At 39.7% G+C, this 15,888-nt stretch overlaps 1 protein-coding gene across 11 annotated transcripts in view; it reads left to right on the plus strand.

Annotated features, from left to right (window-relative positions):
• The window catches only part of GRIP1 (glutamate receptor interacting protein 1), a gene marked incomplete at its 5' end in the record, with an annotated part of 332,803 nt that overhangs the window by 277,226 nt on the left and 39,689 nt on the right, over positions 1–15,888 (plus strand). For 5 of the 11 annotated variants that reach the window (XM_082308369.1, XM_082308365.1, XM_082308367.1 and 2 more), the window contains 3 exons: positions 5,185–5,332; positions 6,936–7,105; positions 11,897–12,052. In XM_082308369.1, the coding sequence (XP_082164495.1) occupies positions 5,185–5,332; positions 6,936–7,105; positions 11,897–12,052 (474 nt within the window). Of the gene's footprint in view, positions 1–5,184; positions 5,333–6,935; positions 7,106–11,041; positions 11,198–11,896; positions 12,053–15,888 lie in introns of all 11 variants that reach the window. The other 6 variants (XM_082308360.1, XM_082308363.1, XM_082308364.1 and 3 more) reach the window with 2 other exon arrangements.

The raw sequence follows: 15,888 nt of genomic DNA on the forward strand, positions 1-15,888 counted from the left end.
TTACAGAAGACAGGGGTCCTAATCTCTAACAAGCTGATTCTGAATGAACGGACACAACTATTTTTGCATTCCCCACCATCGGTTATTCTGTAAAATACCCTGTTGCAACTGAAGTGTGGCAAATAAAGGCTCAGGTCTGGCAGCAGAAGCTGGGTCTGCTGTCATCCCGTTCTATGCCTTACACACCAGACTCACCGCTGCAGTTTCTAACTACCTTCTACTTGTGCACTGAGTGCTGACAGCAGTATGTTGGTTGCCTCAACTTCTCTAGAGTAAGACCCAACTGCAATAGAGTGTTTTGTATTGGACGCTGTCTCGCACTGGCTCACATACGTTAATACACATGCCTCCCTACGTTCTGTTGTACTTTCATTAAAGAAAGCAAGTTCAAGGAAATGGCCATGCATTTCTGCATTTAAGGGCTTGTGAGGGTCCTTCTATGAGAGTTTACTCAACAGAGAACAATCAATGACTGTCCCATATACATCAGAGTGGTAACATGTATGATTGCTGAGCAGGTGCTGGGAAAGAATTATTGATTTTCATGAATTAAAAAAGAACACAGAGAGAGTAGAGGAAAGCAAGAATAAAGTGTAGGTCATTTCGGAGTCATGGGGGGATTCAAACTGATTTCTTCAAACTGATTTGCTGTAAATGTTCCAACGTTCTGCTCGTAAAGGATGGAGTGTCAGAGATTTCAGATGTTTTCCAGTTCTCAACAATCTTCCTTAACTTCACTAAAATACACCTCTGTGATCCATGCAGCTACTGGTCCAATCTTTGGATATTAGTACTGGAAATTGTGGTTTAGGGGTAGAAGGTGTTTTTTCTTTTAGGAGTGTTACAGAAAGATACCCAGGTGTCATATGACCTGAGCTTAATGAGCCTTACTGCTCTGAAAATGTAATCTGGGTGTCCTGTTGTTTTAATTAACTTTATGCTTTCTTGACTAGTCTGAGCATGAGGCACACAGGTACTGGTAAAAATTAGGGTTACAGAAAAAGAGAGAGAAGGTAAAGAATCCAGTGTACTGCCAAGAAATGAATGGACAAAAGAAAGTTCTTACCTGAGAGAGAGATTGCTCTACTGACTATCTGTGGACTGCAAAGATTTTGTATGAAGGGAACAAAGAAAGGTGTGAGGAGCAGCAGAGCACATTTTTTTGACCAAGAAAAAATACTTCTGTGAAATGCTGGCTTCTAGTTTGACAGGAGTGAGACACATTTAGATCTGTGAGTGCATTGCTACAAAAGCATTAAAACTTTGCATTGGGAGGACTGCAAGGTTTGAGGAACTACGCATTTATTTACTGATCTGAACCGGCACAGACTTGCTATTTTTTCTTTTTTTGCTGCTTTCAGTCAGAGAGGCACAACAACAACAGAGAAGGCTACATGGACCTGCTATATACAATTTTAAGGTGAAAAAATCATTAGCCTGTGGACACCTAATAGGGAAGAAGCTTGGCGAGAGGAAAATTAGTGTGACATAGTAAGGTATCCACTTGTTTGTCTCTCAAATCATTGCTAGAAGATACAGCAGCATCCAGGCAAGATCAACAGCAGTCTGGTGGAGCTGTGTGTTTCAATTGGTTCATCTGGCTCTTTAAGGTCAAAATCTGTTTTGACGTGCTTCTTCCTTGTCTGGCTCTTTTAAGCTACTCAAAAAAATTATTTATACCTTGTGTTGCTGTGAGTTCTGAAACAAATAAGAAAGCACCCAAAACCTTCCAATTAGAGAAGTGAGAAGCTGCAGAGCACAGATAAAAGCGAGAGAGCTCAGTGTTCCTACAGGAACAAGCCTGCAGTATAGCAGCACTTCCCAGCTTTAAGTACAGGAAAGTTTTGGGAAGAAAAAAAAAAGCATCATAAATGAATAAAGTTTGGTTTTCTGTGAATTTATTGTCATTATTGATTGCAAGCTATGACTGAAGTTTTTCCCTTTTTAGGGCATTTATAGGTACTGTTTCACATATAGATCTTCTGCTGCCTAATAAAAGCGGCTCACTTTTTGGCTTCCCCACTGTGGGAATCCTAAAGAGGTTTTCTGTCCCCTGCCACTCACCAGTTGTTGAACTGTATTCAACAAGCTGTGAGGATAGATAAGGATTAGCAGATACAGACATAAAGAAACGCATGTAATGTGGTAGCTTTATCAGGCTAAAAAAATTCTTTTTTTCAACTTTCAAAATCATTTGTGATTATCTTTTGAGGTGAGGGGGGTGGTGACATTGCTTATTTTATCCAAAACTTTTTATATATCATATAGTATATTTACACATCATAAAAGTATATTCAGAATAAAACCTCTTGTTGCCAGTGATTTAAGCTGTCAAATAAAAAAGGTATGCCGCTATCTTGCTGAAGAAATGTATTAGCATGCGGAAAGCAATGCTGCTTCCTCTGGGAGGTTTTAATCAAGCCTCTTGTACTGATTGAGATGCAGTGCTCAAAAGTGAGAAAAATGATTAACAAAATCAAAAATCTAGAGCGTTTTTCACACGAACATTCATCAGTATATCTTATGCAATTACATAGCCAATAAATCAACATAGTGTGTAAGTGCTTCAGTCACGGTGTAAATATCTTAATGACTGAAACATCTTCACACATGAATAATTTATACCTGTATGATTCATTTTTCATATCCATGCTTTACTTCAACATGATAAACTAATCCTTCTCTGTCAGGGAATGTGTACTTGATTATTGCCTTCTGATTTCTCTTCCTTGTGTTTATTTTCCACAGTTAGACACACTCCATTTATTCTCTTCTGGTTCCTCTAATGTAGTTATCTTATTTCTTCATCCTGTCTGCCTTGGTTTGCCTTCCCTGTGCATTTCAACAGGCTCCTGGGAAATAACGCTAGGGCATAAGCTGATCGTGCATTTCTCAAGTAACTCCAGAGCAGCATCTTGAAAGGTTTGCTCATTCTCAACAGATATTTGCATTTAGTTTCCTCTCCTCTCCTCAAGGCAATCGTTACAGAAAGAACTTGCGATAGGCCAGTAACAAGTTGAGCTTTGCCATTTTCTGGATCAATGTGAGTTCAAACCTGTGTCACAGTACTGATGACAAACATCGTTTGAGTCTTCTTCCTATATGTTTGTAAATGCGAGCTTGTTTGTAGCTCCAGAAACCACTGGAATATTCAAGAAGAAAAGAATTTTTTCTCAGTGCAGGAATGGGAATCAGCAATTCTTAAATTCTGCTCTGCTGCGTGTGCTTTTTTGGCTGTATGCAAGTCACTGCATGCACCCTGTCTTACTTAGACCTTAACTAAGGCATCTAAGACAGCAATTTGATTGCTGTACCCTCCTCCTTCAGTTACTGTAAGAGAAAGACAGGTAGCTGCTGAGGGCAGTTCATCCAACTTTGAAGCTATTTAGTGCCTGAAGCTCCGGGCAGCAATGCTTCTGGGTGAACTCTCTCCTTTTGGATTACAATTTAAAGTTCGGTTCAGATTTATGCAGCAGCTTATTTTGGTAGTGCCTATGGAAGTTCAGCCTTTAAAAAGTGAGTCCCAGTTGGGCACAAAATTAATCACTCGGAATTCATGGGCACTTTCGAAAATACTAAATCTCCCCTTCAAACTCTCAGGTTTCTAACTAGAAAAAAGACAACAGGAATATAAAAATTACTTCAAGTTGTGGGGGAAAAAGGAGTTCTATAATAATTAACTGATGCTTTACTGGTATTGTATGTTATTCCATCCAAACACCTTTTTTCACGTCGTATATTATACACTTCTATATTCAGTTTACCTATGTTGTGCTCTAACTAGGAAGAGCAACTGAGCTGAGTGTTAGTTACTCAAGCTCTCATTCCATTTCTTGTATCATGGTATATAGCTTGTTACTTTTGTACTATAATACTCTCTTTCACAGTCTTTCTCTTCTGTGTCAGAATTACATTTTTGGACTAATTTTCTAGATTTAAGACTGAGTGGAATATCTTGACGTTTGTCTTTTCCTCCATACTTTGAAGTTCCGCTACACTTCTTTTACAGCTTCAATCTTAGGGACTTCTGAGAGACATTGCAGTTGAACGTTTTCTTAGTATTCTTACAGCAGGCTCCAGTACACTGTGAACAGGAATCTTTCCTGTGTGCTAACGGGACATTTAGTAACTTTACTCCAGCATGTCTTTGCTTGCTCATTTTTCCTTATTCTGATTGTAAGCACCTCCAAAGGCTTCTGATACCACTTTTTTTGTCTCAGTCTTTTTATGTCCTTAAAGGACACCTTCGCTTGCTGTATCTTACTCCACTGAGATCAGTTGTTGATCGATGGGTATTGGTTAGTAGGAATTCTCAGGCAGTCTCCAGAATGTACTTCACCCTTATCACTGCCTGCTTTGTTTTGGCATTTAGGGAGCAGCCTGCTGTCTTTTTTCTTTGTTCTGTCTAGCACTTGTCTCTCTTGGGCATAGTTTCTCACCACAGTCGTCAATCATGACTGTTGCTGCCTCCTATTTTTCTGCTTTCTTGTTTCGGTATTGGTCATTTAATATCTGTGCCTTGTCGCAAGTCAGTACTTTATCCGGTGACAGGATATTACAAGAATCTCCTGAACCTCCTCACATGCGTTTTGCTTTAACTCCTACCATTTCTAGCTGTCATGCCTCCTGCAGTTTCTCCATTTTCTGCTAAATTGTCCTTTCTTTTTGTGAGGGATTTCTGGTAGACCCTTGCTTCACCTTCTTCATTTAATTATTATAGTTGTTGTCCACAGACCTTCCCCTCTTTTCTGAAAATTAATTCAGCATCCTTCTCTAACCTATTCACTTCAGTTCATTTTTTTTTTCAGATAATTTTCTACTTGTTTTATTAATTCTGTTTCTTCAGCATACCTGTTTTAAATTCCAGGTGATTTTTAGCTTAGTTGTGCAAGAGAGTGATTTGCTAGCACATCCTGGTTCCCTAACCTGCTCCATCTCTGATTCTGACACACTGAGAAGCTTCCCAACATCCCAGATTCACAAACCTCCTCTTGCTTTTATTGGTTTTAACATTAAGAGCCAATTCTTGACACCTAAACTGATGCTATTCCAGAATTTCTTCATGTGGCATGTTGTCTGGTTAGACAAGCAGAATAGCCATGGAGATTTTATGCGGGAAAATATGTAAATGACATAAGTACCACATTAGTATAATATTGATCTTTTGTTGTATCATTTTAACAGATTCAGTAGCAACGGCGTCTGGGCCACTGCTGGTTGAAGTTGCCAAAACTCCTGGTGCTGCTCTTGGGGTTGCACTAACTACCTCGATGTGCTGCAACAAACAGGTCATTGTCATAGACAAAATCAAATCTGCGAGTATTGCAGACAGGTGAGTGTGACAGAGGGCTGACACTGCAGGTCCATACATCCATTTTATTTCTACTGTCGTTTGGTTTGGTTTTAAAGAAACCCTTCCATTTTTGATGAATTTGACTGAACCAGATGCTCTCAAGGTTGCTGGGTCTTAAAATTAGCACTTTGTCAGATTGTTGTTCCATACTGCTGAGTTTAAGACTTCCAGGGCACGATTTACTTCAGCTTGTTCACATAGTATTCAATGACATAAGCCAGCCCCCATATAATATGTGACTGTCTGCTTGCACTATGCAACACAGAAGTTTAGAGGTCTGCTCTGACTATTAAATATAATGCTGCAGCAGAGATTAGTATTTAAAAAAAAATAAATAACCCACTGGAATTCTTAAAGTAAGCATACAATATGGAACAGCTGTCAAGGGAAGTAAATTTCGAGGCTTTGCAACCTTGAAGTGTTCTTTTAGAATATATCACTTGTTCTTGTGGCACAGTGAAATGGAACTCCTCATGTCTGGATTTTTTTTATTGATATTTTAGAATACGACTGAGGTATTAGGAAGACTGGCTTCTGTATTTTGGAGTTATTTTGCAGTAATTTTTCCACTTCATTGAAACCTTTAAATAAAACCATTTAAACTATGAAAAAAAGGATAGGTTTTTCCCCAGCGCTCTAAGCTTCTGCTAACAGAGCTGTGGGATCTTTTCTGGGGTGCGTGTGTGTGTGTGTGTATGCATTTATACATATACAGTATATTTCTAGATACATATCTCTAAAAAAATCTTTAAATATTACGTTTCAGCAGCAAATTTCTCCTGCATGTCCCCAGTCACCCTACCTTGTAACTCCTCTTTGACAATGGTGCTTTTGGTGGCACCCACTTGTAGCAGTGAGTCTACAGCTCCTCTGTGGGCTTTTCCCTACAGTAGAAACTTTGAGAGTGACGGCCATTGATCCAGGGGTGTTCTCCAGTTCAATGGTGCAGGATGCTTTAATTTTCTCCCTCTGTTTTTTCCCATTTCGCAGGGGGTAACCAATTAAAGGAGCTGTCCACTTGACTGGTACGTCGGGATGCTGACTGCTGTGTTTGCATTTCTCAACTCATCCAGTAGCCAGTCTCTTGAGTGCAGCAAGATTTAGCAGATAGCCCCCTCCCCACCCCACTCCTCAAGTCACCATGCTAGCCCTGGTTTCATTATTTGTTTGACTACTGCATAATTTCATCATCATTTACAGCTTTTGTACTAATAAATGTTTGAACTATAACTCAAAAAATGATGAACTGGGTGCTTGTGTGAGGGATATGTGACCAAGTTATTTGAGTCTCCTTAAGCTCTTCTCATTTTATTCTGCTGCCATTCACACATATTTTTATAGTCAGCTACCCCATTCCAGTTCTGTGAGTGATGTCTTGACATATACTGTATTAACTGAATTGTTTTTAAGGTTTATACTAATAGATATAAAGTCTGACCAGTGACAATGCCTACAAAACACAAATCTCTCGAGAAAAAAAAGAACACGCTTATAGTTGTTATGACCAGTTTGAAGGCAGTAAAACTCATTTTCCAAGCAAAGAGCATACCTGATGATACTGAGTTTTTCCTCTTTTATGTAGATGTGGTGCATTACATGTAGGAGACCATATTCTGTCCATTGACGGCACCAGCATGGAGTACTGTACGTTGGCAGAAGCAACGCAGTTTTTGGCTAATGCAGCGGATAATGTCAAACTTGAGATCCTTCCTCACCACCAGACACGGCTAGCACTGAAAGGCCCGGAGCATGGTAAGAGGATCTGTAGCACCAAATACCCCTTTCTTTTTCTGTCTTTTACTTTGTCTGCCCTTGCTGAATGGTCAAGAAAGCTATCGTGGCAGTTATGTCTGTAAATGTTGTTTCAGCTCCCCAGGTTATGCTTCTGCAGTTTCTGAGCAGCTCTGTGCTTTCTCGACCTTAATGTACCCTCTGAGATTCCTATGGATAGAGAGGGAAATGTTTTACTGAGAAACGGCTCTGCCCACTTGTAGATGTACATAAAGACACCTGTTGACTCTACTGTTGCAATCATTGGGGGGGGCAACTAGGTACTTCAGTAAATGAATCTCTAAATTGCTTCTTAAATTTAGAGGAGGGAGGAAGGACCACAGCCAACTTTCTTTCAGCATATTGACTTGATAGTCTGTTATGACCACTTCATTAATAACACCTGTTCTCCCCTAAAATACCTCAAAAAAACCCCTGTATTTTCTCTTGTTAATGGCATTATTACTTATTGCCATCACCTTTTAAAGTACTTCTGAGATTGCTTCATGGGTTCATTGTCAGTGCTTATGAAAAAGGTTTGTTTGGAAACAGTTCCCTGGATCCTAACCCTTTTTCACCATGATACTTATTTCATACCAACATGCTTGAAGAGAATGCCTTTCCATTTTCAAATCGAATATATTTAAAATGTCTTAGTATTTGAAGATGGAGGCTGCTTGTCTTGTCTTCTAACTAATCCTGAGAAAGTGGCTAATTCACAGTATTCATAAATTCAGTCTAAAATACTATATGTTGATGGACATCAAAGAATTAACAAGGGTTATCAAATACACAGAGAACACGTACCTGTGTTGCTGCATGAACCAGTGGTACCATTTTCTGAGCCTGTGGTAGTATGCTTCTGCCTCCTTTAGACCATGACAAGATTTCTGACGCCTAGAAATGTCAGTAATGGTACATGTTCTTGGACATCCACCTAAGATCCAGGCTGTCCTTGGATAAGTGGTGCTCTAGTCAGTTTGTCAGAGTGGTGAATATTGAACTAGTGGCTGAGGAGACCCTAGTTTCTCCTAGACCAGGGTGAACAAAGAGTAACCCATGCGATACCATGTTCTTCCCTTATTCCGATGCACCTCTTTTGCCTTTCTACTTAAGGCGGTTAGAGGGGCGAGGGAGCAGGGAGTGATACTGCAGAAGCAGACCAAATTTTGCAATGTATTTCCATTCTTTTAATTTATGACAGTACACTGCAAACAGATCTTTCATTTTTTTTGAAGCAAAGATGTCACACAATTTCTGGCTGGTTAAAGAACCTTTGAAGAGTGTTTGGTTTGGGAAGATGAGTACCAGGGCCAAAGACTGGTGTAGACGATTGTATTACTTGAAGCAGTTGGTTTCTTAACCAACATTTAAAACAAATTGATGCTGTTAATGTGCGAGTCACCTTGACCTAGTGTAGATGCTTAGAGAAAGCGCTGCTCTTGCCACGCCGGAGTTAAGAACTGGCCGTTACAAAATCATATCAAGAGGACCTGCAAAAGCTACATAAGCACATCTTTTGGGGAGAAATCTCCCTAAGGTAATAAAGTTGATTTCTTAAGTAAGGCAGAATAACTAGGATGTTTACAGCCCTTCCCAGCCCCTCACCAGGTGGTGCTACTCCAATATCACGACCAATTCAAGATGTAACATGCTTTACGGAAGGAAGTACCCTCTTGGAAACAGCCTTTCATCAGGTGTGGTATGGCCTAGATGCTGCAGAATTTGAAAAGCTCCCTTTATGTGTCTGGGATAAGCTGAGTCATTAGGGCTGTATCTGTTGAGCTCAGTTACTACTCTTATGGGAACATGTTAGGAATTTAAAATGGGTAGGAAAGTCAGTATATAAAATAAATTGAAATTTTAGCCCTAAAATAAAATGGAGAACACTATAAAAGATCAGATTTTTTTCATGTTTTTTTTCCTTTATACTGTGCTGCTAACATGCATTTCTCTTGCTGCCCCATTAGTTTTATGTTCGCTGTACACAACCCTGGGTTGGAATAGCTCAAATTACTGCTAAATTACTACAGTTACACACCATAGGCTTTTCTTTTACAGAACTGTTGTTGAATTGGGATTATCCTTCTACAAGCTGAGCTAACTGAATTTGTGTACCTTCCCACTTTGCAGGACATTTTTATCTCTACTCTCAGCGTGAAAATAAAACATTAAAAAAAAAAATCAAAGACTACCAGATAATTTCCTGCTAGAAGCAGTCTTTTTAATTAAAGAAGGCTCACAGCAACTTGAAAATAATGAAAATCCACCTGGCCACATTGTTCTTATCAGATTTTAATTTTTGCACCATAGTTAAAGTTCGGAAATCTTGCTGTCTGTGTGTGTAATCAAAGAGACAGTTTCATCTGAGAAGATATGATAAATCTGTAAGGTACATATGGCCATATCAGGCTACTGCTGCTGTTTCTGGGACTCTTCTGGATGACGTGAGATTTTCCAGTGTGTCTGAGGTCGCTGGCGCTGGTGCCTGGTGGTGCCGGGGCCCCCAGAGTCCCAACTGCCCCACGAGGCCGCGGGGACGTGGTGGGCCCCTGTACTCTTCTTTTCCGCTCCCTTCCCTGGTGTGTACTCCTCGTTGTAGTGACAGGCATTGCTTTTGACGCAGAGGAGGGTTAATATAGTCAGACAATTAACAGATCTCATGTAATATGAGATTCTTCAGACAATGACTCATGTAATATAAAGTGAAACAAAAGGGTAGCTTTTATTCTGGCACTGCACAGTGCTTGCTGCAGTGGCGACCCTTTTCCCCCTTATTTTGTCTCATGGAGTAAGATGTGAACGCAAGGTGTGGGTCCAAGCTAAACAGTCAAGATTTTTGGCTACTGTTAAAGTCCAGCATGAGGTCGTATATGTCTGCAGCCATTATGGATATAGCAGGTAGCAGAGAGGCACAGGTAATGCAGCTCACAGGCCAAAGGCAGTAACAAGTTTTATAGTACAGGAGAATCCCTTGGTGTTTTTAAGAGAAAAATTCAGTGAATAGTTCCCAGTTTGAAGTGTTATTCTACAGTTCAGGAAAGACACAGCTATGCTGAATTTAATTGATGACTAGACTGTATTTAATGAAAGGTGACTTCAATCATTTTCCTTCAGTATTTGACACATCAGCTGAAGTGCTTCCCGTTCTCTTGGTAAATACTGGCCTTCACTTTCGGCATATCCCAGACTCCCCATACTTAGAATCAGCAATTAAATATGGTCTCTAATGTCATATTGAAAATGATCAATTTAAAGTTTTGAAGATCAAGTTTAAAAAACATTAAATTGCACATCCAACTAATCAATAAGAACTCCAGGGTCTTGTTTTTCTTTATTAACCAGGCTTCAGGATAGAGTTTTTGTGCTGCTGACCTAGGGAAGTCGTTTATTGCACGGAGTAGCATAATGCTAACAATAGATGGTGGCAAAATTAAAATGTCAATGCAGTAAATTGAAATGACTGGCAAGTAAACATCTCCATTCTAGGCAGTGCTATGTATAGTATCTGGGTTTATTTTTTAATATAGATGAATGCATGGAAAGACTTATTAACCTTCAGTTAGTGGTCATATATAGTAACTTAGTATTTTCTAAGGAAGTTTGCTATCTTAGCTCCTAAAGCCAGAGGGAGATTAGAAATTGATTCAGTACTAATTTTTTTAAAAATAAATACAAGGAAACAAAAAAAAACACGATCAGAAGCATTTATTCTGAGAAAAAAATCTTATTTCTGTTCCTCAAGTTAGCAGCCCCTAGTAAGAAGACAAGATCAGGTTATTTATTATTTCATTTTATTTTAATTTCAATTTATTTTCTTTTTTTTTTACTTTTTTTTGTTTGTGCAATTCAGTTACTTTTCCCTCTTCTCTGGTCCTTTTGTTTTCTGATTTTTCCATCATCCCTTCATGCGGGCAGTGAAGGTTCAAAGAAGCAACAGGCAACTTACCTGGGATTCATGTGCCAACAGCCACAGCAGACTCCTCACCTACCACCATTATAACACCTACCACCCTGACCATTGCAGGATGCCAGCCTTGAAATTCCAGAAAACGCCTCCTCAAAAAAGCCTTCGTAATGTTCCACACTTTTTCCTGCTGACATATTCTCTCCTCTTCTTCTTCTTCCTCCTCCTCCCTCCCCTCTTCTTTCACTCATACTTTTCCCATTTCAGGCACTAAAACCTTTTCAGTTTTATGGATGCTACACTTTTTCATAGCCATGTCAAGGTTATTTCTGACATTTTACGCCTTTTCCTTTCTGTAACAAGGCAGCCTTTGTAGACAGGAAAAGGCTTGAAAATTCTCAGTGAACCAGCTCTTCAGCCGTATGAGTAAACTATTAGATTTGAGTAGTATATAAAAAGCACGAGCCTTGAATGCAAAGCATTGCTTACAAATCTTTTGTCAGAAATCACCTACTGCAAAAAGGCATTTCTAAAATCAGTGTATCTAGACATATTGATCTGCATCGGTTCATGGATATGTGTTGAAAAATTTAATTTAACATGCTTTGCCTAAAATAAGTTGTATACTATGAATGTACTTTTTCTATCTACAGTATCTTTGTTAGCTTCCAGCAGGTATTTTCATGAAATGCTGACTTTACTTTTACCTAGGGTCACCTATGTTGTTTAATGTCTTTGTTATTGGAAATGCACAAACCATTACTGTGCATCACACACACTGTTTTATTCGTTGGTGAGTTACAGGCATGTGTCGCACTCTTCCATGAAGACTGAGTGCTGTATGCCAAGTGTTTGATTTCTTACAGCAGCTTTGGTGTCTTCATCCTTCTCTCCTACCTCCATGAGTGCATACAGCCTGAGTTCCCTGAACATGGGGACCTTACCTCGCAGCCTCTACTCCACCAGCCCGCGTGGGACAATGATGAGGCGGAGGATGAAAAAGAAGGACTTCAAAAGCTCCTGTAGGTGGTAACAGCGTTTGCTCAAAATGTGCAGTGAATGGGTGGAGGAGGGGGTAGATACAGAAAAAAGGTACAAAGTACCTTAATTAATATGTGTACTAGGCAGAAGAGAGAACAATTGGAGTTTCTGTTAGATGTAGGGAAACATCAGCATAAAAATATTTGTCCAATGCTAAAATGAGATGAGTAGAGGCCATGCAGCTTAACCATCTCATCTGAAATATATAAAGCAATGTTTTCTTCAGCCAATTCTGGAAGAGTTTGTTATACCGTTACTGGAGTGATTTTCAAATTCCTTTTTCGACTCTTCCCGTTTCCATCAGGGAACAGAATTCATAGCCGAATAGTCAAAACCAGATTGCTAGTAAGCTCAGCCAACTATCACATTACGGAAGGAGAAGAGTTTGCCACAGTACCTCATAGGTAGTTTTAATGTTTACATCTACACCATAACCTGTACAGTCATTTTTGTGAGGGAGAGCAACAAATAACAGTGAAGACTAAATAGCCTTGTTTCTGACCTCTCTCTGGGATTCAAAGCGTGGATTTCCTGTGAGTCAGTAATTTCCCAAGCCAGGGTGGATATATTTCAGGCTGTTCCACTTTGCGTATTGCTAAGTATTCACTGGGCCGGAGAGAGTATGCCCATATCAGCATGTTGTTTCCCAGACGCCATCTAAATGCCGCCTCTCCTTTTGGCTTGTCCATCTTCGTGTGATCCTCGGCAGCTCAGTTCCTCCAGAGCGGGGAAGTGAGAACTGCTCTGTAAATCATTTGCTCCGGCTAATAGTGCTCACAAGTCCACTCTGGAAAAACTGAGCTGCTGCGCATTACAGTGCTGCTGCCCTGTATTAACGATTTCCCGTGGTCATAGCAAAATCAGAGCAAACCAGCAGCCTCCAACTAAGGCCAGTCACTATGGAGTTGTGAGGAAACATTTGAGAGAGGAACTGAGGTTTTGCTTTCTTGCAGTTTTTTGTTGCTTGCTTGTTCTTATTTCTTTTGTAAAGCAAATATTTTTACATAACGTTTGCCTGTAAGTGCATTTTTGATTTTTAATCCGATGAGCCATTTTTCACAACTCATCTGTTGACCTGTTAGCTTCTAATGCATTCTTTTGGGTGACGGGGAGATAGTCTGTCCATCCATGCTGTGGTATAAGTAGGGGTTCAAGCTCTTACATGTCCTCACATGCACACAAGAAACAGTAGTAATGTTACACTAATACTAATTGATTTGAATAGTAAAATAATGCTGGATGCAAAAAATAGTTCTTCGATTGTGCTATATTATAGCTGTTCCATGCAACAAAGGACTGTTAATCCTGAAAGCTAATCCTATTATGGATCTTGGAGACAGCTGTCACTTGCCTTATTATATTTTTCAGATATTTTTCCTTCAAGGAAGCCTTGCCCTGCAGTTTGCTATCCTGCAAAGGCTCAAAACAAGGCCAGTGACATTAAATTTAAGTGGGACAGTCACATAAGCACTGTAGCCCACCCGAAAGATTCCTCAAGTCAGAAGGCCCTGGAGATGACAGGCTGCTGTGATTAAACAAATCTCTAGCTAGGAGGAATTAGGATGAGGCTTTGTTGTGGGGTTGTTTATTATGCATTTGCACTGTGAGGTCTGGATATAAAGCGTTACAAAATACGTGGAACTGGCCCCATCACTGAGTGAGTCTGTGCCTCACTACAAGCAGTGACTACATCAGCGACCCTGAATCAGAGCTGGCTTTGGAGGAATTGGCTGCCCAGCCAGGCTTGCTTGCCCTTTCTGTGAGCTTGCTTTTCAGCCCACGCAGAGTTCCTTACTCCTGTTGCTAGACTTACACCCATAGTTGTGACTGCAGTAAACAGCCAACTTGAGACCCACACTGGACTGAGTGTGCTACAGGTGACCGTGATAGAGACTGACTGGTCCTGTACCCTTCCACCATCCATCAACACGACTTGGAAAACCTTGCTCCTCTCCCTTTGTGGGAGACTCATGAGAACGAGGTAGCATCAACTGCTGTCCTTTTCATAGAAAAGGAACAGCACACTCTCTTAGTTTTAGTGGGATTTTTTTTTCTTAAATCCAATTGGATCGTTTGAGGGTTTTATTAATGTAACTTTTAATAAATCTTTTAGGATGTCATTTGGGAAGAAAAGGATGTATTGCTGAAGGGTGCTATGAAGTTTACATTGCCAATTATTTAGGAAAACCTGCATAACTTAATGTGATCATGCCAAAATTCATGATGATGAAGTGTGGTGGTACAGGGGGTTACAAGACTTTTATGGCCATGATTTTACAATCATTGCATTAGTTAAACAGATCTTTCCAAACATGTGGCTGTAAAAATTGAAGGCATGCCCTGCCGTCACGTGCTTTATTTATGCCACTTATTTTCAATTTTTATTCTTCCTCTGCTTTTTTGGTTTTAAAGAATGGTATTCATTGTGGAAACACTTAGATTATTATTTGGTTAAAGTTTAAATCCTGAAGTATTTTGTAACAGGTCCATATTAGTACTTGAAAGTGAGACACAATTTTATACCAATTCACATGATAGTTACTAGGGCTGCATATCTAGTAGAAATTAGAGAGGGTCTTAGCCATGCATGGGTGCTGTTTTCTCAGCACATCCAAGTTAGCTACTACCAGGAGGAACAGTGAATGTTTTGCAGTTTCTCAAGGGTCAGAGCAGGAGACTGCAAGCATAATGATCCATATACATACCTTGAAATACACCTTGCTCTGCTTCTCATATTGCTGCAGGAATAAAAGTAACAAGTACATAATCTTCAAATTCAAGATTATTATTTACATAACTGCAGAGCGTATGGTAAACCAGCCCTTAGGACTGTTGCTAAGAGTTGGACAAAAACTATACAAGTATGCTAAAATGTACCCCTAGTAGTAGCAACCAGGCTTCACTGGAACTATGTATACAGCCATGCCCCCTTTTTAAATCAATAAGGCTGCTTCCTGGCCTGTAAAACTTCAAATCCGTCAATGCAGTGTTTCTTGCTGCAGTTATTGTTGAGTTACGAACCCCAACATGCTCTAAGTCATGCATTTGGGCACCTGTGACGTTTTATAGAGGCTTAGCAGATAGGTGGTGTTACCTGATTTGGAAAGGGTATTTTCATCTCTGCTTTTTTTTTCCTGTTTCTGTTTTGTTTTCTTTGGGAGTGGGAGAAGTTCCTAATTGTCCCTTTTACGTGTCCACATCATCAAAATATTTATCAGGGTGAGTTTTAAGTCCCACAAATAGTAACTTAATTTTCCAATGTGAATTAAAACCTTCACTCTCCTAAAAGTTGAAATAAATGTTGTGAGACCTTTAGGTTCTTGGTAGGGCATTAGAAAAAGAGTAAGAAAGTTACAGAGTCAGCTAGATGCCTGCTGCACAGGGGGAATGGACACATAAGTGATGGGAGACAAAAACACAGCTAACAAGTAATTGTTATATGACCTTAAAGAAAAGGGAAATGGAACTTTTCTGAGCTTGGTTGCCCTAAATTGAGAGATTTCTAGAAGGTGCGTTAGGGGATCTGGTATTATATTAACTCTGAATTTATCTGGTTTAGTCATATTTTAGCCTTTGCAGTGCTGAGAGATGGAGAAACCTATTTCTCACATGCAGTAAATGCTAAAGCTGGTGGCCATTTCTAAGAACAGATTATTAGTATTTGCATTTGGGTATGAGCATGTCTTACTGAGTGCAGATAAAAGAAACGGTAAGAAGGAAGCTATTGAGTAACTGAAATAATACACAATTCTTACAAAGGAGAATTAAAGCAAGATATGAGTGAGAATTCACAGCAATTTAGAAAAGACTGTTTCAG

Source organism: Platalea leucorodia (genome assembly GCF_965183815.1).
Source record: "Platalea leucorodia genome assembly, chromosome: 4".
Taxonomy (NCBI): Eukaryota; Metazoa; Chordata; class Aves; order Pelecaniformes; family Threskiornithidae; genus Platalea; species Platalea leucorodia.